Genomic DNA, 25,902 nt, shown 5'->3' with positions numbered 1-25,902 from the left:
CGACACTGAAAGTCGGAGTCGGGGCTTGAACAGTCAATCCTTCGATTTCAGGGCAAAATCCTACATCCAACGCCACTGTCGCCCTTGTTACTCTCCTGGTCAGAAATTACAGGTGCTGACCAGGATTGATGCTTCTCCCAGTAAATCTTAATGTCCACAAATCATGAAAGAAAGAATATTTTAGTACAAAGATTGATGTTTAAAAAGGAATTGTAGCGGACCAGCCAAGGACCAGCCAACTGCCCATCAAGGAAAGTGGGGAACTTTGGAATGGCTACTGCTGTACATGCATCATGTTGGCCGATTGAGTGCAGCTTTCAGCAGCAATACCTGGAGTTCAAGTGAAGCATTGCTGCTCCCTCCACCTTCATTGTTAATGTTTTGTTTGGTTTGTTAATGAATAGTTTCTTTTCTGTAAAATGAGACCTGAGTACCACTTGTTATCGCTATTATCTTTATCATCCAACGTAGGAAGGTAAAGAAATAATTCAGCAGAACGTACCATTGATCAATTCAGTTAATGTTAAACAAACGGTTTTGGCCTTAAAAATAACTGGATCTGTTGATCTCTGGTCTCTTAATGATTATAATAGATACTGAAGTTATACAAAAACATTAAATTATAGCTTAATTATTCCAACAGAACTGTAAAACAGCTGCTTTTTCTTTCTTCTGATACACTGGTATTTTAAACGTGGAAGAAAAAAAAAACTTGGATATGTTTTCACTCTTTATTTTTGCTTAAATATCTATAGGTGCATCTGAGAGACACTATTCTCTATCATCCTTGAGAAATAATTAGGAAAGTATAAATAAAAGAATGTAAGATTTGGCTTTCCCAAATCGAGATCGGACATTTGCCACAAATTGGCCTCTTATTAGGAAAACATCTGTTCGACCTGAATGAGTTTCCCCTCACGGGAAACCCTAAGTGTTGATTCTTTTATGCAGATATAGATGAAATGGTAAACCTTAGCATGTTCAGGAACGAGGGACAACACTGGGCTCGGGGTTCAGTTGGGGTAAAAGGAGGATAAATGGGGCTTGAGAGAGAAGGGAAATGAATACGGAGGAACTGAGGAAGGAGGTGATAAATGACAAGATCAACAGATAGAGGCAGAGATGGTGGGAAAAAATGTGAGAGAGACTAAACTAAAGGGTTTGAGAAAGACGTGATGTATGACATGATGAAATGACACACAGGGATACTCTGATCTTTCCAGGCCTGGTGGATTGACTCAGAACATCTTATTAAACATGAGAGCGCACTAGTTCAACAGGAGTGATCCAGTGAAAGAGCGCCTGCTTGTATTAAACAATCTGGAGGGAAATATTACACTGGGATGAGTCATCTCTCTCAGGAGAAACACTGTTGATACAAGCTGGCAGTTTACCTGTTAATATCTCTTGCTGATGCGGCTCAGACAGGATTGCTAGATTACTTACTGGGCTTTGGACATTGGGCTTATTTTCACGGGCAGGATTTATTAGATAGCCCAAGGGAACTCTGAAGCTGGCTCGTTCAATCGGGATTCTTTAACAGATGTATATATAAGCAAGTTTAGGTGAACGTGAAGGCACACTTTGGCACACGGGTAAACAGAGAAAATTACATCCAAATGGCTTGGTACTGTACACGCAGATGTAAAAACAAGCAGACTTCACACCCAGGTGAACAAGTGGAAACACATACTCACAGGCCGTACGGTCTGCCTCAAACACGCGATGAGCAGCAAAACATTTTCTCCTGTCTTACTGTGCGTCATTTACAGCTCAGTTGACCACAGCATCCTGGTGTGAAAGCCAGCAGCAGCAGCAGCAGCAGCCAGCACGCTCCATAATCAACCAAACTGGGAGTGGTTTTAATGAGGGGAATCCCTTCCTTTCTAACTTTATTCTTCTTTCCAAGCTAAATAATATTCCGGGCAGATCTCTCCACCCTCCCTGTATCTGTTTTTCCAATCTATGACCAAATTACGACCTCTGCTTTGTCCTTTAATTCTTGTCAGCAGTCAGCCATCGTGATGGAGCGCAGTGAATGTAAAGGCTAACACCCAAAACAAAGGACAAATCCCTAAACCAATAGAGAAGGAAGTAGGTAGCACCTTTGGGACTGCTATTTCATTTACCAGCTAAGTCTATAAGTCTCTACCCCCCAGATTTGAATGGCTTGTCCATATGGAGCCTATGCTCCAGTTCCAAGTTCATGCAATGGAAATACTGACACAGCCAACCATGCACAGGGCGACAGTGGGGTAGGATGCAGAAGGTCGTTCTGGAGCTGTAGTATCTCTGGTTTGAAACCCAAGTCAGCTTGTCTCAGTAGTTCTGTCCTTGGATGAGACAGTCCCACTGCGATGAGGGCCTGGTGGCGCCTGTGTACAGCAGCCATGCTTCTATCAATTAGCCCCAGGGCAGCTGTGGCTACAATGTAGCTTACCACCATCAGTGTGTGATTGAATGACTGAATGAATGGGGAAGTTTGGAAAATAAGCTATACAAATAGAGATCATTTACCATTTCACACAAAAACAAAAAAAAAACAAAAATCAAATAAGAGTCGACAGTTTTCTTTTTTCACCTGCAGGTTGACTTTTGCATTTCCCCCTAAAAATTAACTCTGTACTTTTCAAGACACCAGAAACCTTACAGACTAAAGTTAAAGCACAAAATGCAAAACATCCATCCATCTTCTTCCTCTTATCTATGAGGGTCACGGTGGGGCTGGTGACTCCAGCAGTCTATGAGCATAAGGCAGGTTCATCGTGAACAGGTTGCCAGTCTGCTGGGCGGTACGACAGTGTACGATATCTTTAATCCTTTTACGCAGCTACAGCTCAAACTGTACAACAAAACCACAGTGTTTAAAAGTTCACAGCTCATGATGTATGTTCTTACACTGTACGGCCTGATGCTCTGAGGCAATCTCTCTGCTCACACTGCTTGTCCAAAAACCACCCCTCTGACTTAGCGCTGAGATGCTGCTGGTTGAACTCATTAGTCTGGGAAAAGAAGAACTCACTTGTTTGCAGATGTGCAACGGGCGCGGTTGAGGTAAATCAGCTCATAGTCGCTCGTACCTTTGTTTCAACAGCAGGATTTGCCCACGAGCACCTCACAAGAACCGACTGAGAGGTGGTCATGAGAGGCTGATCGCCCCCCGTTACCCACAACAAAACACAGGACGCACGATGATTCTGAAACTCAGCCCAATCCAAAAAATTCTCACACAACTGGAGAATTGACCTACAAAGAGCAAAAAACTCGTACAATTTATGGCCGGCAACACAGACACACACAACCACGATCACACGCTCACAGCTACAGACTTCAATTAACTTAAAAGTCCCATTGTAATACTAAATTCACTTGCATGGTTAAAATTTTTTTCCCCACACAGAACTCAAAAGTAATTCGGTCAGCATTTTCTGGAATATTCCTGATTTTTTTTTTTTTTACATGGTCCTCCAATATGTCCAATAATCCTACTAAAAACAGCTGTAATATTTGGATGCAATGTATATACTGTATATATCCCATGCACCTTTTTCTTCCTTTGGCACCTTCCTTTTCTACTTGGACTATTTGAGGTGATGTAACGAGTAAATTTCTCCACTGTGAGTCAGTCAATAAAGACAATAGTCCATTAGGCAGACACCCTGTCTACTTTTAAGGCTAGGCTTAAAACTTTCCTTTTTGATAAATCTTATAGTTAGAGTGGCTCAGGTTATCCTGAGCTATCTATATAGTTATGCTGCTATAGGTTTAGACTGCTGGAGGACATAGGGACCCCCATTTCATCATTGCTTTGTTCTATCTCTATTCTCCCACTCTGCAGAATCTGTTAGTTCAATCTCTAACGTTCTGCTCTCTCTGCTTTTTATCATACTATCTTCGCGTTGTCTGTTCTGGTTTGGCTGTGACTCCATCCTATAGAGAAATATCAGCTGTGCTGCTGCCATCAACACCTTTGTTTATAGATGTTGGAGATCGGCCTGTTTTTGAGTGTAGTCCTGTTTCTCTGACTGTGACTCTCTGGATGTGCTCTCTTCATCCTCTGGCATGGGAGCTGGCTCAGAGCTTGTCTGCCTGGCTGTGTGTTTCCTGGATGGGGCTGCCCGTTACCGTTGCTTTTTGCAACATTATATTTACACAATTATTATTGTAACTGATTTTTTCCAACCACACAACAAAATGGTGCAGGTTAGCAAAAAAGTTTTCAGATTTTATATGATATGTATTTTTCATTATTAATCATTTAAGTCCTATTTAAACTTCCAAAAAAAGGAAAGAAAACTTTTAAACATTTTGTTACATTGTTTAGTAACTAGTTACATTGATGGAGCAATGACTGAGAAACTAACTCAGCTACTTTTATGGAGAAATAACTAGTAACTATAACTAGTTATTGTTAAAGTATTGTAACGTTCCCAACCTTGGTTGTTAAAGAATTGCTGATTACCTTACAGGGCAACATGAGGCAAGAAACAGGAAGTTACTTCCTAAGTCATTTCTATTTCCCCAAAAGTCCAAAGATCCGATTTTTTATGATGGCAGGTCTTTGTTGCTATTTTTTTTTATTTAGAAAACGTACACAAATATGGCACATCAACAAAAATGACACCTGTGTGAAAAAAGAAATAAAGTATCTGCACATATGAAGACCAAGATAGTTAACTGAACGGCGGTGAAAGCTTGTGGGTGGTGGGGAAAAGGATGGTTGGAAATCATCCTGAAGTGAAATCCATCGACTTCCAAGATTAGATAGGATTGGTGACTGATTTACCGTGTCGGTTTCTCCCTGGCAGCCGTTATCTGACCACTGCCTGGCTGATTTATACCCCACCAAGTACTGGTATCAATTAGGAGAAACCTAAAGGAGTCATTACATAACTAGCAGAGCCCCCTGAAGACCTTCTGGGATGCTAAGAGTAATGGCAGTAATATAGTGTCATTCACCACAGAATTACCACAAGACCACTATAGGACACCAGAGGAAACTGGTTTTGTAGAAGGGGGACCCTGTCAGCCAAAATGGCACAGCGCAGGAAGCTATGTGTCATCCAGACAATTACAAATACAGAGCCGATGATTGGTGATGAGCAACAGATGGGCTTCATGACATGAGCTACATTATGCATAATGGATATGTGTTCAATCCTAAAGTTTACACGTGAGAAAATAAAAGACAAAGAGTCAATCTTCTGATGAATATGTCCATCTGCACCATGCCACAAACCTTATATCATCTACTACAGCAATGGATCCACTGTATACCAAATACCTTCATATTCTCCAAATCTCAACAGAATACATATTAGGATGTGGTCAAAGAGGAAGTTTGCATCATTCAGCTGCAGCTGTACCGATCACATCAATAAACCAACTGCTCTGTTTAGGCCTCTAACACCTTACTGAATCTAATCCTTGAAGAATTAAATAGTGCTGAAGGTGAAAAGGGTTTGAACCAGAGGTGGGTGGCCAGTAGAGGGTGACGGCCCACCCAACTAACGATCCTGATAAAGACTTAGAAAAAATAACATAAAATAAGATTTAATTTTCAATTAAAATGTAAAATATTTAAAAATATATTAATATAGATTTTTTAGATGTGCAAGATAAATATTTAAACTTAAATTAACCATTTTTTATTGGATTGGTTACTTATTTCCACAAAAATATTTGGCCATTGACTCTTGTTAAAAGTTGTACATGCACAGTAGCTCCTCTGAAATACAAAAGTATAGAGAGCTCGGGGCGCAGGAGAGCTCCGTCTTGAGACAGGAAGTGTACAGTATTTACTAATAACCCCCCCCACTGGAGCGCAGATGTTTTGCGGGCGATTGTCAGGTCGAGTCACGGGAGTTGGAGACACATTGGAGAGAGAGTAAAATGGGCCAAGAAACGTCCAAAACCAAGACCTGGTTTAGTTACAAGGCTTGGCTAACTGCATGCAGTGAGGCTAATGCTTTATCCTGCTTTCCTTGCCTTCTTCCTCAAATGTCAGGATCTGATCCAGCATTAATAAAGACAGCTAGGACTTTTTAGAAAAGGCAGACAAGAATGAACAATCTGGGATTCACATGGAAAATAATATAATATATGTATCTAGATGTTTGGTAATTTGTATATTCCGTAAAAGTTCAAAAAAATCCACTGGACTTGGTTTCCAAGATTTGAAGACGTTTAGACATTTGAATTGAGAAAGCTTCCTGGAGAGGTGGCGAAATGTCTTCAAATCTTGGAAACCAAGTCCAGTGGATTTTTTTGAACTTTTACGGAATGACTATGACCTGGATGACTGGGAATCTTCATCAGCACGTTAATTTGTGTAGTTGCTCTTAAATAAACACATTCTCAGAAAATACCTATTTTTATATATTAACTAAAATACACAGCTCTCTGATAGCTTCTCCATTATTAAACTGGTGGATTATTTTTTTAGGTCTGTGACACCATATTGGTCCGTGCAAAACACAGATTTTCCTTCACAAAGCTTCAGAAGGGCAAAATGTATGTACAAAAAGTAAACCTGTACATCAAATTGTTCATATAAATATACTGGTGTGATAACTTAGTATACATTTCATTGTTTTTTCTGTATATGCTTATTTTGAATTTAGAGCCCCGGATGAAGAAACTCCACCGGACACCACTGGTTTTAACCCATCATCAACAAGCTGTACTGTACCCTATGAATGGCCTTTAGATGTTTATTAGGATTTGGACCTTCTCTCCTTTTACCCTGTTTTTCCCACATAATTGTAACGGATACACTCACTTAAATGGAAATAGGAGGTTTCTTTCAGGAATATGATCATGCATTTTAAAAATGGCTTTGGAAGAAAAATTGAAATGTTCTCCTTTGGGAATCTGCCGAGGCAAACGAGAAAGAGAGAAAATGGGGGCTTGCTTTGCTCATGGGCACTTCTAAATACTGTGTGTGGGTGGGTGTTGGTTAAAAGGAAGTCAGGGGCACAGTAAGACAGCAAGCTTAGAGATTAGGGAGGGTCCCGTTTCACAGACATCTGTTCTCTCTCTTTTGCCCACCCTCCTCCTCTCTTCTGTTGAACTATAAATGCCCCCCCCCCCACCACCTTGGGGAGTGGTGAGCCATGGATGGAGCGAGGAATGCAGGGCTTCCACTTGCTTTTCATTAACACAGGATCTGGTAACACACCTCACTGTCAACCTAATCCCCGCTCTCTCCATCTTGTCCCCTGGCTGCTACGCCAGGTACAGAGCCCCAGATGTTTGACGGACCGAGGGGGATGGATGTTGCTGATGAAGCCAGGTTGGAATGGGGTGATTGTAATGAGTAAAGAGACTCTGTTTACTGATCACTCTGAGCAGGATTCTTCTTCCCTGTGTGTCCTGTATTACAGAAGACCTCATATCTTTGTCCATCCATCCCTCTCTCTGTCCAACCGGCCAAGTTTTTCTTACCTGATTTATGTTCCCCAGTAGTTACATTGTTTTCATTAAACAGTTTTATTCCTTCCAACTACTTATCTAACACCCCTTGAATCGCTTTACATCACCTTGTTTTTCATCTTGCCTCTTTTTTGTATGGCCTTAACTGAAACCATGAACCCCGTGGCCCATCGGTCTTAGTCTGCCGCTGGGGATCAGCAGGGAAACAACAGCAGAAGCAGCAGTGAAACACAATGTTACGCTCTCCAGTCTGACATCTCATGTACAGCCTCTCTCAGGGGGGTATTTCCCACTGAATTATTATGCCAGCTCAAAGGCTCAACCTTTGCGAACAGAATCCTGACCTTTATCTCTGGAAAAACAAGTCCAGATAGCCTTTTTTTTTAGGAACGGAGCAGCATGAGTGGTGAGTGATGGAGTTGGTGCAGTTAAGTCAGCAGATACATCTATTGTCACCAGAGATCAGGCGGTGTAATTGGAGAAAGTTTGTCTTCTCCAATGGCAATAAATCTAAAAACATTATTTGGCAAAGCTCCACTAAAAGAAGATATAAAATAAATAATTTAAGGGGTCCTCTTTTGGTTGGAAATATTGGCATAAATATGTTGGAACTGTCCTATTAGTGTAAAAATGGGCCTTTGGGATGAGTAAAAACTCAATCACTTCAGCAATTACATATCCTTTGTTACATTTTTCACCCAGATTAATGTTTTTTTCAACTGTGCAATGCATGCTGGGTTGGTGATGGGTAAACGGGAAGACTAACATGTCCAGAAGCAAAGCAGCAACCTGTGATAGAGAGATGCTTATCATACTGCCTTTGACTGGTATAAATTTAGACAATGCCACATTACATTATTGCCTCAAAGCTGTCATGCCCCTTTATATACAGTGATGAAAATTAGTATTTGAACACCCTGATATTTTGCAAGTTCTCCTACTTAGAAATCATGGAGGGGTCTGAACTTGTCATCGTAGATGCATTTCCATTGTGAGAGACATAATCTAAAAAAAGAATCCAGAAATAACAATGTATGAGTATTTATTTGCATGATACAGCTGCAAATAAGTATTTGAACACCTAAGAAAATCAATAATCTAAGTTAATATTTGGTACAGTAGCCTTTGTTTGCAATTACAGAGGTGAAAGCTTTCCAGTAGTTTTTCACCAGGTTTGCACACACTGCAGGAGGGATTTTGGCCCATTCCTCCACACGGATCTTGTCTAGATCAGTCAGGTTTCTGGGCTGTCGCTGAGGAACACAAAGTTTGAGCTGCCTCCAAAGATTCTCTATTGTGTTTAGATCTGGAGACTGGCTAGGCCATACCTGAACCTTGATAAGCCTCTTCCAGAGCCACTCCTTAGGGATCCTGGTTTTGTGCTTCGGGTCTTTGTCATGTTGGAAGACCGAGCCTCCACGCATCTTCAATGCTCTAACTGAGGGAAGGAGGTTGTTCCCCAAAATCTGGCAACACACAGCCTCGGTCATCCTCTCCCTGATATAGAGCAGTCTCCTTGTCTCATGTGCAGAAAAAGTCCCCCAAAGCATGATTCTACCACCCCCATGCTTCACTGTAGGGATGGTGTTTTTGGGATAGAACTCATCATTCTTCTTCCTCCAAACACGGTTAGCGGAATTATGAACAAAAAGTTCTATTTTGGTCTCATCTGACCACATGACTTTCTCCCATGACTCCTCTGGATCATCCAGATGGTCATTGGCAAACTGAAGACGGGCCTTGACATGTGCTGGTTTAAGCAGGGGAACCTTCTGTGCCGTGCGTGAAACGAAGTAAAAATTTAATTTTAAACTTTTTACTTAATAATTTATTTCTTGTTTTAACACTAGGTGCTAATGCAGAATAGCACCATTATCGTTTTTAAAAGTTGAATGAGCCAAGGTGGTACTTCAACCTGGATGTTACTTAGCTTTAGTTAGATTTGTAATGTTTTTATTTTAAAAGCCCAAAAGTCACCAAAATTAAGTTATGTCTTAGTTTGACAGCTAAAACCGTACAGTAAAGTATTCAGACTAACACCACTATCTATTGCCAACTCTACTACTATGGACCAGCAGATTGAGAAAGAGTTACTGGTAAATTCAAAGCCACATTAAGCCCTTTATCCTTCATCAGAGAAACAAAATCAGGACAGGTACGGGTCATATAGGTTTTGCTGTCTATCACTGGCTTTTAGCTACGTTGGTTGAGGTGTTTAAGAGGAGCTCAGACTGCTGTAAAGCGATGCAATGGGTCACATGATTGAACTGGTGACGCCTCCGACCCTCGGAGTTTTATAGGCAACTATTTGAGAAGAGCAGCCTGCATGGAGCATCTATATGAACCAGGGGCTGAATTTTGACCTAATATTTAATTTATTATATCTCAAACTTAAGCTAAAACTTCAAAAGTTATGCAATGTTGCTTTAAATAATAATAATAAAAATACAGCATTAAAAACAGAAAACTAAAAATCTGTTGTTTTTAGTAAATAGTAAGGAGCATAAAAGCACAAAAATAAATTAAAATAGTTAGAAAGTAAGTTACAAAATGTATTTATATCCAAGAATAGACAATTTAATCTCAAATCATTTTTCTGTTTTTGATTGCACACTAATTTATTAGCAGGGTACTTTTTACCAAGTGATTTTTTGAATGAGTCAATTTTTTTCTGTAAATATTTGCAGGATTAGTCCTCCATATTAAGGAGTTGGTTCTGGGTTCTGGCTCAAGTTATATGTTTTATGAAGTAACCTGCAGAGTGCTGTGAAAGTTTGGAAGAGTGCACACTTAGAAAGGACTGCTAAAGAGAATCTAAAAAGTAAAGAATCAACTTGCTTGTTCTGATTATCAAGCTGCATCAACAAACAGGATTTCAAACTCGAGCCAGTCTGACCGTAATAAACATGATTAGGGGGCAGAAGTGACTCCTTTAACATTTTAGTGTTGCTAACAATATCCATATAAATATAGTTAATCTATCTTCATTTACTTTCGTCATTATAAACACAAGTATCATTGTGTGCAAGTGAGAGCAAAGCTTTTAAAACAGCTTATATTTTTAGATCGGTTTTGAATATTTGTTGGCAGAATTGTGTCTATAAAGTTTCTCACTGCACTGATTTCAAACAATTGAAAGTCAACCACATTTTTCACAGTCAACATTTCAGAAACAGATGACAGCTGAAAGCTGGTGAAAATCAGAGCAGGGCAGCCGCTCTGACGATTGTGTCACTGTGCAGTTATGCAGATTTGAGTAAACAAACTGCAAATTGTTTGAGGTTTTAATTAACATTTTTGACAATCATTTTATCTGGAGTAACCCTATATTAACAACATCTGTAAAACAGATGCAGCCTCTTAAAAAGCCCTGCTCCAACTCTGTCCTTCAACCTCCAGCAAAAGATGTTTTGCTCAGCGGCACCGAGGTATAAAACATCTTCTTACAAAATCATGACTCAGACTGTTTCTTGTTATCTACTACATGTAGCATGTCAGTTCACTACTGCCTTTTATCCTCTGATTTCCATGTACTGTTCAATCTGAACTGCTTGCCAAGAAATGAGAGATCTGTGGTGATTTGCTACAGCAAGCTGCCTCACACCCAGGGGGCACAAGGGAGGAACTTTCATCTACATCAGCTTTAGAAGTTCTGGTTGTTATAATGGAAACACTGTGATGCCTTCTGGATAGCAGTCATTGCTGATGAAGGCAGGTTTTTTTTATCCCAACACAAAACAAACATCTTCCTCTAATAAACTCGGACATTAATGCACGAAAAGCCTGTTTTCTGAGACCCCAACTCACCCACATCAACGCAATCAAATACATGCATCCCACAACACTAACACAAATATCTCACATTACAGTTCTTGGCTGAGTAATTTGGTTGGGGGAGCATGTTAAAATACAGGAATATTCCACAAAACGTTGAGTGAATTACTGTTGATTGTTTTCTGATCCTTTTTCAGTGTGAGTCAAGGACAGGATGTCAGCTATTCCACAGCAGACAAACACATGAAAGAATATTTAAAAAACTAAAATGGCTAGAAGTAAGTTTGAACTCTTTTAATATACCTGATTAAAGGTTACAGCAACAAATTTTACCAAACAGAACATCTGGATTGGTGCAAAATTGCTGCATTAAAATGGAATACACTCTGTGTATACAAAATGACAATAAAAGTTGTCTGAGTTTGAATCTAATTATTAATTTAACAACAAAATAGGTATACAAATAGTTTATGAAGTTTGATGGGTCCAAAATATATACATATTGGTTATGATGCCAGTGTTGACACAGAAGGATTCTGGATAAAAAGAAGTAATAGGCTGAAGTCATATGAGACAGAGCTCAGGTGTTTCCAGATCATTGCAGCTCCATAACAGAGAAATGCTTCTTTTCCACTTTATATTCCTCAGATCCAAACTAAAGAGAAGCAAATCAAGGATGAGCATCAGTGAAGCTTTGTATTGTAGGCACAGCAAAGGGACTCAGAAGCCACACAGATGTTAATGCTTTGCTTCTGGATAGGTACTGAAAAAGGTTTATCGCCCAGAAGTCTAACTTCTTCGTGTTAAAACGTGTTTGATGGTGTTGGCTTCGCTTAAAGCCATCCAAAAAAATTCAGACCTGGAAGTGTCGAAGTTTGTTCCATGTGGGATCTTTGTTCAAACCAGAAAAGCCAACAAAGCGCCATCTTTGTCCTCCTCCTGGACTGATGTCATTCATGGGAGGGTGCTAAGTTAGGCGCCATGCTATCACCACACCTGTCGCTAATTTACCAATAGAGTTGATTCCAACAATCAGGTACTAGCCTACAGGCAGTCAGAAAGCGCCTGCATCGTCTGCAATAGGAGCTGGCCCCGAGCTCGTCTGCCTGGCTGTCTGTTTCCTGGACGAGGCCGCCTGTGGAGCTGGTTTATGGTTGAATTTTGTATCCCTGCTTCTTTTTCTCTGTCTGCTTCTGTCTCCTTGAACCCCAGTTGGCCTCGACAGATGGCCGCTCACACTCAGCCTGGTTCTGCTGGAGCTTTCTCGCTGTTAAAAGGGAGTTTTTCCTCTCCACTGTCGCTACAAGCATACTTAGTGTGNATATTCCACAAAACGTTGAGTGAATTACTGTTGATTGTTTTCTGATCCTTTTTCAGTGTGAGTCAAGGACAGGATGTCAGCTATTCCACAGCAGACAAACACATGAAAGAATATTTAAAAAACTAAAATGGCTAGAAGTAAGTTTGAACTCTTTTAATATACCTGATTAAAGGTTACAGCAACAAATTTTACCAAACAGAACATCTGGATTGGTGCAAAATTGCTGCATTAAAATGGAATACACTCTGTGTATACAAAATGACAATAAAAGTTGTCTAAGTTTGAATCTAAGTATTAATTTAACAACAAAATAGGTATACAAATAGTTTATGAAGTTTGATGGGTTCAAAATATATACATATTGGTTATGATGCCAGTGTTGACACAGAAGGATTCTGGATAAAAAGAAGTAATAGGCTGAAGTCATATGAGACAGAGCTCAGGTGTTTCCAGATCATTGCAGCTCCATAACAGAGAAATGCTTCTTTTCCACTTTATATTCCTCAGATCCAAACTAAAGAGAAGCAAATCAAGGATGAGCATCAGTGAAGCTTTGTATTGTAGGCACAGCAAAGGGACTCAGAAGCCACACAGATGTTAATGCTTTGCTTCTGGATAGGTACTGAAAAAGGTTTATCGCCCAGAAGTCTAACTTCTTCGTGTTAAAACGTGTTTGATGGTGTTGGCTTCGCTTAAAGCCATCCAAAAAAATTCAGACCTGGAAGTGTCGAAGTTTGTTCCATGTGGGATCTTTGTTCAAACCAGAAAAGCCAACAAAGCGCCATCTTTGTCCTCCTCCTGGACTGATGTCATTCATGGGAGGGTGCTAAGTTAGGCGCCATGCTATCACCACACCTGTCGCTAATTTACCAATAGAGTTGATTCCAACAATCAGGTACTAGCCTACAGGCAGTCAGAAAGCGCCTGCATCGTCTGCAATAGGAGCTGGCCCCGAGCTCGTCTGCCTTGCTGTGTGTTTCCTAGACGGGGCCGCCTGTGGAGCTGGTTTATGGTTGAATTTTGTATCCCTGCTTCTTTTTCTCTGTCTGCTTCTGTCTCCTTGAACCCCAGTTGGCCTCGACAGATGGCCGCTCACACTCAGCCTGGTTCTGCTGGAGCTTTCTCGCTGTTAAAAGGGAGTTTTTCCTCTCCACTGTCGCTACAAGCATGCTTAGTGTGAGGGATTGCCTCAGAGTCAATGAGTCAATGCAATTAACTGGTTTTCCTTAGATAGAAAACTTAAAATCAATTTGACTGGATGATCTGGTTGAATTGTAAAGTGCCTTGAGATGACATGTGTTGTGAATTGGCGCTATAGAAATAAACTGAATTGAAATGAATTAAGAATTGCTGCTTGAGTGACTTTTCTTTGTTTTTAGTATTCAAAGAGAACCTCGGCAATGTGCTAATGTTGCTAATGCTACATCCGTTTGAGTGCGTATTAAGTTGTCAAAGTGAGCTCTATTTAATTTTTCTATCTGAAAAAAATAATAAACGTGAATCTAAAGACAATTTCAGAAGGATTTGGTATGTAAGACACCAGGTTATGACTCCTTTAAATGTTTGGTAATTACCTTACAAACGAACTAAAACTGGTGAGTGCGAGAGCACCACCTACTGGCTGGGAGGAGTCAGACTTGCGGCTAGGACTTTCAAGCAAGTTTCAAAAGAGGCTGCTTTCAGGTAACTGAAAACAATCACCAACAAACATATGCAGAAATAATGGCTTTATATTGGAAGGATGCTTTGAGGGCCTGTATCTTGATATTTGTAAGGAGGTAAGATGTTTATATTTCTTAGATTAAGAAAATATATTTTAGACTGTATAATTTTGCTGTAGTAAACTCGGTTCAATCTTGTGAACAGAATATATATATAAAAAAAAACATTTTGCTGGAAAAATGCACAAGAGATAAGAACAAAAGAGTGTTTTCCTTACCATCGATCCGAGGTCCCAACTTCATGAACAGACAAGCCGTCATGGCCGACACTGATACCGACACGCTGGGTCTCATTGGAGTGTCATCCGTCTCCATGACTACAACAATCTGTTTGGTGAGAAGAGAGACTTTGTGGAAGGACAGGTTCCTGGCCTTGCTGGCTTTGCCCGGGGAGGAGGATTCGTGTTGTGGGTCCAAACGAGATGGAAAGGCCCGGTGAGGCGTCTTTTTAGGAGATGAGTGAGGAGAGGAAAAGGCAGAGGCTGTTTTACTGGAGCTTTCCCACATGTAGTTCGGCAAAACTTTCTGCAGGTAGGCTTTGGCCTGCTCCAGTTTGATCAGAGTGGGGTTGACTTTCAGGGGGCGGGAGAGTTCCAAGTTGACCTCCGCTGTGGAACGAAAAAAAACAAAATAAATAAGAGTTAGAGAAAAAAAACGGGATAAAACAAGATTAAAGAGCATTATTATGATCTGTACCGCCACAAACAATGTTCATTTGGTGGACAGGCACTCTTCAGAGAGGAGTCTTGTTTGTATTTATGATGTGCTGAACCTTGAAGTAATCCCACCAGGAAGCACGGAGAGCACAGCTTTTAGGAAGGCAATAAAAAGACGCCCTCCATTGTAAACACTGCTGACAACTTCTCTCTGATGTTCCTTTGTATTTCAAAAAATATCTTTTTAACCACACATTAACCCCATTAAATAGACCTTAAATCGACCTTCTAATGCATTAAAATTGTTCTAATGATACAACATAAGACCTTATTGAGTATAAAAGTAGTTGGCTTTAATGTTTGTTAAAGTAGGGACAGAAATGCAGATGATACGTTTGCTGCTGGCTGGGGGTCTTTTTCTGTTTACAACCTTCCCTTCAAATTTGGAAAACCCACAGTAAACTGGTCAGATTCCATCTGGGGGGTTTTTAAGACACTCCATGATGTTCTTTCTCTGAACAGATCTAAAGCTAGCCAACCCATGGGAAACTACATGGCACTGGGACTTCTTAAACAAACTTTGAGCTCTTCTCCAACTCTCCGATCACAAAGTGTGCGTGCACTGAACCGGCATGCCAAGCTGAGCCCAGTCTCAGCGCTCTTTCTCCCAGTGATCCCACAGGCATACGCACACATAGCGGCCGTCTCACTGTAACATCCCAACGTGACGCCGTGGATCGACAGGAGAAAATATCTCCTTCATGCCAGCTCCATAAATCAGGTGCTTTTCCCTCCTGCTCCCCTCATAAACTTGATTGGAATTTATAGAGACACAGAAATTAACCCGATGCTGTTTCACGCCACTTCCATTAGCCTATTTTTTCCACTCTGTCATGATGATGGGAGAGGGGAAGCCAATGAAAAACAAGTGCAGCTGTTGGTTGTGCAGTCATTGAGGAATTGGTGTTAAAAGGGGCTTTCTGTCTGACTCCTGCTCAGGTAGGTGCACTCAGGAGCAAAGAAACAAACTGATTTATTACAGTGGAAGTAAGTCGGTGGCTCTATATAAAGGTTGGCTGTAAAGAGGAAGTCTATCTATAGTTCAATCACTGACTTCCTGGGGAACAACATAATTTTTACTTAACTTATCATTAGGAATGTTTCCAGCAGTTAAATAAGCTGCTTATATTCAGCCGATCACCTCTTTTTTACCTCCTCTCTCCTACACGTCTGTTTTTTTTTTTTCATATATCCTGCTTCCTTTCTTTACTAACTTTCCCTTTTTCTTAAACAGCCACCTAATCATCCCCTGTAACCACAGAAATATGTCTCTGATCAGCCAGTCAGGGCCAGAGCAGCCTTGGCTCCCTGCACATGGAGGCCTGGTTCAGATTATTGGTTGCCCTTCTTTCCCGAGTTCCTTTCAGCCCCGCCTTGAATGGCAAGCGGTTTAATACCTCTTTTTTAACCTGAAATTCACTTGCTGCACTTGATTATGCTGCTATAGTCTTAGACTGCTGGAGGACATAGGGACCCCATTTCATCCTTCTGCTTCATTCTATCTCTATTCTCCTCCTCTGCAGAATTTGTTAGTTCAATCTGTAACGTTCTGCTCTCTCTGCTTTTTCTCATAGTAGCTTCATCTGGTCTGTTCCTGTTTGGCTGTGACTCCATCCTGGAGAGAAATATCAGCTGTGCTGCTGCCATCAACACCTTTATTTATAGATGTTGCAGCATGGCCTGTTTTTCAGTGTAGTCCTGTTTCTCTAAATGTGACTGGCTGGATGTGCTCTCTTCATCCTCTGACATGGAAACTGTGTCGGAGCTCGTCTGCCTAGCTTTGTTTCCTGGATGGAGCCGCCTTTTACAGTTGCTTTTTGTATCTCTGCTTCTGTCTCCTTGAACCCCAGCTGATGGCTCACACAGAGTCTGGTTCTGCTGGAGTTTTCTTCCTCTTAATGGGGAGTTTTTCCTCTCCACTGTCGCTGCAAGCATGCTTAGTGTGAGGGATTGCCTTCGAGTCAATGCAATCAACTGGTTTTCCTTAGATAGAAAAGTTTAAATCAATTTGACTGTATGATCTGGTTGAACTGTAAAGGGGCTTGAGATGACGTGTGTTGTGAATTTGAGCTATGCATTTTATTATTTTTGTAATTTATTTATTTTTTGCTGAGAATTGAATCCTGTTTAATAAGTTTTATGAAGTAATGAGCACAGCCCTATGTGAGTGTTGCTGTTCAAACAAAACATGGCAGAAAGAGATATCATATTAGGCCAGCATTATGTTTTATTAAATTGGAATTTGTGTCATAGCATTAACCAACGACTGAAGAAATGAACGCCAAGAGCCAAAAGACACAAATATTCCTAATTGAATACAATTTGAACCTTGGAGTCCATTGATGTTTGGCAAAAAATATTTTCAAACTCAGAAAGGATGAAATACACATCATAAGGGCTAACACTTGGCATATATTGCTCTATTTTAACATGAACATATGTTTTTTGGTTATAGGCCTAGTTAGTGATGAGGGCCCTTCTAAGAGTAAAAGGTGCCTTACGTTGGTTTGAACCTCCTATCAGAGCTGAAGCAAAGAAAAATACGAATACTTCTAGGCTACTGTAGCTCTGAGGGAAGGGTAGCCGTTTAGCATTTGGCAACATGCAGATGTGCTTCTGGGCAAGGCACCTAACCCCAAGCCTCCTGCTGATCTGCATATTGGTTTATGATGTGACCGGTTGGATAAATTCAGCTCTCATGTGGTCAGCATGGCATTTATGATTTACTGGTTTCTTTAAAAGGAACCAGCGCTGCTTCTGATCGTCTCTCATCCTAAATTGGCTTAGTCATTGCAAAACCCTAAATATAGTTAATGATTTATATGATTGATTTTATTAGAAACAAAAGAGTGTTTTTTTCAGTTTAGTGCATGTTTATAGTGGCAATTCACAAAACATGTAATCTCAAGGCACTTTCTGAAGAAAATTCATTGAAATCACAGAAAGATAGGTTAAAAGTCTTCAAAGTAAACCAGTTCATTGCCTCCAGGCGTTGATTTTACAGGGTTTGTTAATCCTGCATGAGCATGTAGCGAAATCAGGCATATATTTGCATTTTTTTGTTGACTCTACAACAATTCCTCACCCAGAGCATGCACGGAGTGACAGAGGAGAGGAAAAATTCCCTTTTAACAGGAAGAGACGTCCAGCAGAACCAGAACCAGTGAGCGGTCTTCTGCTGAGGCCAACTGTGATTCACGAAGACCGGAGAATATGGAAGCACTGATGTCTAAATACTTTCTATAGTATTAGCCTTTCAAATTCAGTGAAAGGGTGGAGTCAGAGTAAAAAAAAAATGCAAGCCCAGAAGGAGGGGTTCACTCCAGTGGCTGTAAGTTGGAGGGGAATTTGCTGGGATTTGGAGGGAAGTGGGCTGCCAATCAGCTGGCGTTATACTGGGAATGGCCATTATGAATGGCTGTTACTGTAAGTTAGAAAAAGTAATGGGTAACTAACTCCACAGGTGGCTTTGTCTAGGAAATAAAGAGCTGTATGAGCTCCGAGCCACTTTTCATATCAAAAAGAGAGCAACTCCAGTTAGTCACAGTAAGAGCTGAGCCCATAGGAGAGAGACTGGACTAAACACTAAAAAACAGGCACAGCTCTTTCATATATAATTGAAGGTGTTGACGGTAGCAGCACAGCTAGTTCCTCTCTCTAGGTTGATGCCACAGCTCAACAGAGCATCAGGACAGATGAAGCTACAGTAAATGACAATAGTTATAAAATGTGGTTTTCTTTCATTCTTGCATTGCTTTTTCTTGCAAACTATAACAGGTCAATTTCTTAAAAACTCATCTGAATACATTTTCATGAGTAAAATTTCAAGTTGGAATAATGTGTATATTCTGTAAATAAAAGAGAAAAAAACTTCATGTTTTTGTAAGGTCTCACTTTCCTCATTATTTAGAGATTCGGCAGTGGTATAGAGCTATGGGGGCATGTTACTAATGAAACATGGACTTCCATTATAACATTAACCAATATTTAAAGCTAAAGACTCTGAGCGGGAAAACACACAGCAAAGCCAAAGGTAGAGCTCTGTGTTGCTGTTCACATGCTCCAGGGCCCTCCTCACGCTGGCCCTCCTCGGTTGTCAACCTCTATTACTCTTGAAGACAGTGTACTTTAGGGTCTGACAGAAACCTATACACACAAGGATACCCTTCAGCAAAATAGCCCATGTAGGTATGTGTGCTTTAGGGTGGCTGCTAATAGGACTATTAACCCGGTCCTTCTGTTGTTGTATTTTTTCTCCATTTTTCTCGAGGTCATATATGACAACACACTAGAGTTGTAGTGAAGACCACACCAACGGTGACCAAGGAGTACTGAGACAAGGCCAAGACCTCTACAGGTCTTGGCCTTGTCTCAGCACTCCTTGATCTTAGTTGGTGTAGTCTTGACTACAACATCCTCAGTCAGAACCAGTGGTTGAGTTTTCTTCATGTTCATCCCGCTGCCTCTTTGAATTCTCCTGCTGACTTTTATGTTTGCCCCTTCGACAGAAGAAAGCCAGAGTCGGAAACAAGTGGCCGGGGCCCATATGTGGAGGCCATGTTTGGTAAGGGGGAACGGTATTGAGAGGGGGGTATCTACTGAATCCCACAGTTAGAAGAAGGCCTGATTGCCCTTAAGGCCGATGACACATATCTCAATGCCATCTGATTCACATTAAAGGAGCTCTGGATGACACAAAGGGGCAAATGCTTCTCTACAGTAACTCACTATGTTTTCAGGAACTCACCGTTAGAAGAAAAGCAGAGACACCTGAAAGCAATGGTTGCAATTTGTTCTACTTAATCTATCACCTGCTGCTGCTCTATAAAGAGATGGTTGATCTTTAGTCACACTGACCTGTTTAAGGGCAAGACGCGAGGAAGATGACAATCTTCATCTCCTGCTTGCTTTCAATTATCCAGAAAGCTTCGCCTGGTGCTGTAGCCTCCAGCTCCCCTGCTCGCGTGTTTTTGCATTAGCTGTGTTTATGACAGACTGTGTGTGTGTGCGATGAGCGGCTGCTGAGTGAGGGTCAGAGCTAAAAACACCATCTAGTTTACAGTACACATGTTACAAGTGTTTCCCACTCAGCATCCTTGGAGTTGGTGCTTTGATTGGTCCTTCAGAATAAATGCTGCTGAAATTGAGAGCATATTGCTGTAAACACACACTAAGACATGGCCTCATGGCGGTCTGCTCTCTGTTTGTGCCTGGTTGAAATAAATCAAATGTGAAGCATTGTCGAATTAAAGGAGCACTGCCAAATGTGATAAATACACATCACATAAAACAAAACAAGACGTTTATGAAGAAAGAGGACGGATGGGTGAAGATTCCTAGAAACTTTTCCTCTTTTCTCTGAATTTGTTGCTTAACTCTTTGATTTTTACCAATAATGTTTGATTCCTCCTGCCTAAACATTGAGGATCAGTGGCTTCTTTAACAAGAACAAAATTATTGCCCAGGTTCATCTAGTTCTTTCTTTGCTCCATCATCCCTGAAAGGGGTGATCCTGTCCTCCAGAGAGTCATCGGACTAAACAACCTACATTTCAGAATGTGAATGTGTGCCTTGCATGACTAAGTGGTTGGGGGAGAGGAGGGTGGTATAAAGGAGAACCAGTAGCATATGTGGTCAATTTCAGATATTTCCAACAGAGCCTGACCTGCGGCAACCTCACAGAGAGCCTGGGACCTGTCTGAGGCATTTGGGACTGTGTTGGAAGTCTGTGTGTGTATGCACACTGAATAAATATGACTGATTATCGTCTAAACGATACCACTAAGGAAGGTCTGCTCCTTACCGGTTTAGGAAAAACACCTGACAGATTTTTTTTTTTTTTAAAGATGTTTTTCATTTTACGCATTGCTTAGAAGATGATTATAACACGATTCAAGGAATATTTGTGTCCCTGCACGCACATCATGTTTTCAGACCACTGTTCCAAACTGTCAGTGATGTATTTGCTGAAGATTGAGTCAACAATCCCAGTGCCTTTGCAAAAGTATTTATGCCACTTGAAATATTTTTTATCTGACTAACACACATTTCAATGTATTTGTTTCCAACTTTCCTAACGAAACATAACAAAACCAGAACAACCTTTACTTTAGTTGCAGCTGCAGTTCTGTGGGAATATAAGTTTTGCTCATCAAGAGACTTCTCAAATCTTGCCACACAATCAGCACATGATCTGAACTTTGACTAGACCCTTTTCACATAAATAGTGTTTTTTTACTCATATGTTTCTGGTTAAAATCTTCCCCAATCTAAGATCTTCTGCAGCCTCTAAGCTTTTTTTCAAGTACTGCCTTATTCTACTTTATCCATCTTCCTGTCAGTCTGACAAACTTCCCTGTCCTGCCAATGAAAAGTGAATTCACTACATGCTGCTTTCCTCAATGTTTTGTCAGGTGAGGATCAGTTGTTGGTGTTCGTTTTCCACATATAAGGTTTTTCATTAAGGCCAAAAACTGTGATTTCGACTTGAGCTGAAAGGAACCCCTTCTTGCACACGTTAGGGCAAACAGACTTATAGCTTTTTATCAATAATTAGATTATTTTAGGAAGTGCATGACTCATTCAGTAGCAGCCATTCAAAATGGCCCTTTCCAGTCAAACACCAGCCCACTTCCCTGCAACTCCCAGCAAAATCCTCTCCAACTACCAGGCATTGGAGTGACCCCTCCTTCTCGTGGGCATGCATATTGAGGGATTGCCTTAGAGTCAATGAGTCAATGCAATCCACTGGTATTCCTTAGAAGGAAAACTTTGAATCAATCTGACTCTGTGATCTGGTGAACTGTAAAGTGCCCTGAGATGTGTGGTGAATTGGTGCTATATACATAAACTGAATTGAATTGCTTTACTCTGACTCCACCCTTTAACTGAATTATAGGTTCTGACCAGGTAAGGCACTTCTCTTTAGATCTTAATGTCCAAAAACCATGACAGAAAGAAATTTTTAGTACAAAAATTGGTGTTTAAAAAGGAATTATAGGGGACCAGCCAATGGTCCATTAAGGAAAGTGGATAAATTATGGATGATACTACTGTAGCTGTCATGTCAACAAATGTGTCCTCCTAAGCTGTGGATCTATGACTATAGGTGCTTAAAAATGCATCAATTCATCACCCGTAATTTTATGAAGAACTAATGTCTCGTCGGTTTTTATAAAGTTTTTTCAAAGTTAGTGACTTTATTCTATGACCTTATAAATGTTTAAATGTCTCCATAGTTTTAGCTCTGCCCCATCCGCTGTGTTCCATGGTCTTAATGCTGCTGTTTAAGGTTCTCGCCAGCATATTTCAGTAAAACAGGTCGCTTTGTGTTGCAGACGACACATCTGTACAAAGTTAGCAGCAGTTTCACTAATTCCAGCTAGAAAATACAGATCAGGCTTTAGTGATGGACTCAGACCTGCACCTTCAGAGGCTCATAAGACAGGAACAAATCTGTCCTTTTAACACCTAAAGAGGATTAAAGGACTAATATCTCAGCGGGACCTTGAAACACTAAGGCCCCGTCCACACGAAGCCAAACCCTGGCCTAAACGCACAATTTTTTAACCAAACCAGCCTCTCATCCATACGAAGCCGGCGTTTCGGCGGTCTGTAAACGATCTTTTTTTTATTCAGCCTTCAGAGTGGGAAGATTTTGAAACGCCGTTTTCGCGTTTCCATCTTTAAGCTCTAACCGCATTTTTTTTTTACACGCATGCGTCATAGCGTCGCCTCTAAACACACATGCGCGACACAGTATCACAACAACAATGGCGCCGTACTGTGTTGAACGGTTGCTGCTCATGCTACTCACCCTGTTGTCGGGCTTACAGCAGAATCTTCTTCTTCTGGAATATCTCCAGGAAGAACAGAGCAATATCGACAACATAGTTCAGCACCTGAATTTGACTGAACCACGAAAATGGACCCGCAGGGCAACCATGTATAAATATTAGTGCGCATGCCCAACATTTTGCTTTGGCACCACAGCGCCACTTATAGGCCTGGCATACATTTTGCAGCGTTTTCATGCATTCGTGTGGACGATCACATTTATTTTACGTCTCCGTCTTTATGACAAACGTTCTGGAAAATATTAGCGTTTTGTGTTCGTTTTGACTTCGTGTGGACGGGGCCTAATTTATGTGTTCATGTTTCGTAGCATTGATCACTGCAGCGTGGCTTCATAGTTCTCCCTAAAAGTGGATCAAATAGCACCAGCTGATCCAGAATGCTGCTGCTTGCGTCCTCACTATAAATAAAAAAGATGAGAACATCAGCCAGGTTCTAAAGTCTTTTAATGGCTCCCCGTAGCTCAGAGGAAAGACTTTGAAATACTGCTGTTCGTCTATAAATCACTGCATAGCTTAGCTTCAATTACCTAACAGACATGTTGTTAATCTGACCCACCCAGGTCTTCTGGATCAAATCTACTCTGCAAACCCAGAAACAAAGCAGCGTTTAGTTCTTATACACTAAAAATCTGGAATAAACTCCCAGAAAACATTGAAAGTGCTGAAACCTGAAGTTGTAGTTTAGTTTTGTTGTTAAGCTTCCAATCCTTTTTCTTAGTTATCAATTTTTATTATCATCTTATGATTTTTAAGTATTAATTGTAATTCTCTTTAATTATTCGTGTTCAGTACTTAGTGATTTCCTATTATGTTTTTCAATGTACAGCACATTAAATCATCTTGCTACTGAAATAAGCTCTATAAATGAACTTGCCTTTCCTGTCAAAACGACAGACGTTATTAAACCGTTAGCCTGAGTTACAGTCAGCGTAATGGTTGAGGAAATGTTGAACACATTTAGCTGCTGATTTGCACACATTCATGAGGAACCCTTCTGCTGGTGGACCTTAGAGGGCTGCTGTTTTTTTACCTCATAAAAACAGAATGGTACCTACTTCTGTGCTATGCAACATCTTACTGGGTCAGTCTGATGTTTACGTATAAGCAGAGAGAAATGGCCTCTCCAGATCAAAGTTTATATCAAAGTTATAAAAGGACCAAATAAATGGGAGTGGGCTCAATTAGCATATATGCTAAAAGGAGGAAAAAATGGGTGGAGCGGAGAGGATGAATAAAGAACAACTTTAAGTTGTTCTAAAGAGGAGTTAAATAATCTGTTCTAAAGAATATATGAGCCCTTAATTGTCTGTTCCTGTTTGGCTGTGACTCCATCCTGCTGCCATCAACACCTTTGTTTATAGATGTTGGAGATTGGCCTGTTTTTCAGCGTAGTCCTATTTGTCTGACTGTGACTAACTGTAAGTTCTTTCTTTATTCCTCTGACATGGAAGCAGGCTCGGAGCTCGTCTGCCTGGCTGTCTGTTTCCTGGACTGGGCCGCCTGTGGAGCTGGTTTACAGTTGCCTTTTGTATCTATGCTTCTTCTTCTATCTCTGCTTCTGTCTCCCTGAACCCCAGTCAGCCTCAGCAGATGGCAGCTCACACTGAGCCTGGTTCTGCTGGAGGTTTCTTCCTGTTAAAAGGGGTTTTTTCCTCTCCACTGTCACTACAAGCATGCTTAGTGTGAGAAATTGCGTCAATGAGTCAATGATGATTTGATGCATTAAATTTGCTTTCCTTAGATACAAAACTTTGAATCAATTAGCCTGTATAATCTATTTGATATTTCGTAAAGTGCCTTGAGATTACATGTGTTGTGAATTTCCGCTATATAGATAAACTAAAGTGAACATCTAGATTTCACTAAACTTAATTGAACACATGGTAAGATAACACTAGTATCATGCGCTGAAACTCTTAATACCCTTTCGCAATTAAGTGACTTCAGCAATTGTTGCTTGGATTTTATTCAGTGAAAAACACTCAGGTTTGCAGCAATAATATGAAAAAAAAATGCAAAAGTGGTTACATTTATTTTTTACTTTTTGGTAAGGCACTGTGAGTCTAAAGACCTTGTGAAGTTCTGGTTTACTTCTTTCTACATAGAGCACTGGACACATAACTCTGCTGCTTTTGTCATCCGGCACATTAAGATTTGGACCGGCCTGCTGTACTCTATGATTGCTGGGCTGCATTGAGAGATGCGTGTTGTGTTTTGTGATTTTAGGAGGACAGAAAAGCTTAAGGATCTGACTTGACAAAAGGAGACAAAAACAAGTGGAGAAGCGATTGTGCAAACGCACTGCAGCCACCATCCTTAACACCCAGAGTTCATCCCGGAGCTCGTTCTTCTGCATATGCACAGTATCTGTCAATGATTGCATGCATGTGGAAGAAGGACAGTCTATATATCAAGGTTTTTCTGTAGTTAACATGACAGTGTGTAAGTATTTGCAACATCTGGCTCGGACTCAGTGAGCTGAAGGATGACCTGCGCCTCCTGCGCCTACACACTTTCTCAAGGAAACCCTCACAGGGATAAAAAGGGTGTGCACATAAAGACCCCAACAGCCCACTCAAACATTTATTCATTGTAGTTACATTTGGGCAGGATGTCAAACCCACCTAAATTTTGCTCATATGGATATCATATCAGTCTAAAAATAGCTATTTGAATATTTAAAACATTTCAAACCTCCACATTTGGCACAAAAGAACAAGTAGACGTTAGTTCAAATTAAAAACGGGGATTCCCAGACTTCCTGAGAGAAATGCTAAACGGATGGATACAAACACCCAGACCGTTCAAATGTTTCCCCTTTATTTACCTTAAAATATCAGCAATAGCTGCCATCTCCAGAAGTTCTCAGATGACTCGGCCATTGTAGGCTGTGTTTCTGAGGGGAACGAGCTGGAATATCGATTGGTCATCGTGAACTTTGTGGACAGGTGTGAGAAGAACCATCTGTGTCTTAACGCCAGTAAGACCAAAGAGATGGTGATAGACATCAGTACAAGACCCCCAACTCACTCCCCCGTGAACATCCAGGAGCAGGACATGTCCAGGTTGCAACCTGGACA

At 40.7% G+C, this 25,902-nt stretch overlaps 1 protein-coding gene across 1 annotated transcript in view; it reads right to left on the bottom strand.

Annotated features, from left to right (window-relative positions):
- Nucleotides 1-25,902, bottom strand: part of LOC107100003 (vacuolar protein sorting-associated protein 13B-like) — a gene marked incomplete at both ends in the record, with an annotated part of 299,591 nt that overhangs the window by 39,040 nt on the left and 234,649 nt on the right. The window contains one exon of the mRNA XM_015398349.1: nucleotides 14,469-14,858. Within this exon, the coding sequence (XP_015253835.1) occupies nucleotides 14,469-14,858 (390 nt within the window). The remainder of the gene's footprint in view (nucleotides 1-14,468; nucleotides 14,859-25,902) is intronic.

Source organism: Cyprinodon variegatus, unplaced genomic scaffold (genome assembly GCF_000732505.1).
Source record: "Cyprinodon variegatus isolate N-32 unplaced genomic scaffold, C_variegatus-1.0 Scaffold929, whole genome shotgun sequence".
In the NCBI taxonomy this organism is placed as follows: Eukaryota; Metazoa; Chordata; class Actinopteri; order Cyprinodontiformes; family Cyprinodontidae; genus Cyprinodon; species Cyprinodon variegatus.
Note: the sequence above shows the minus strand (reverse complement) of the source record. Positions and strands in the feature narration are given on the sequence as shown.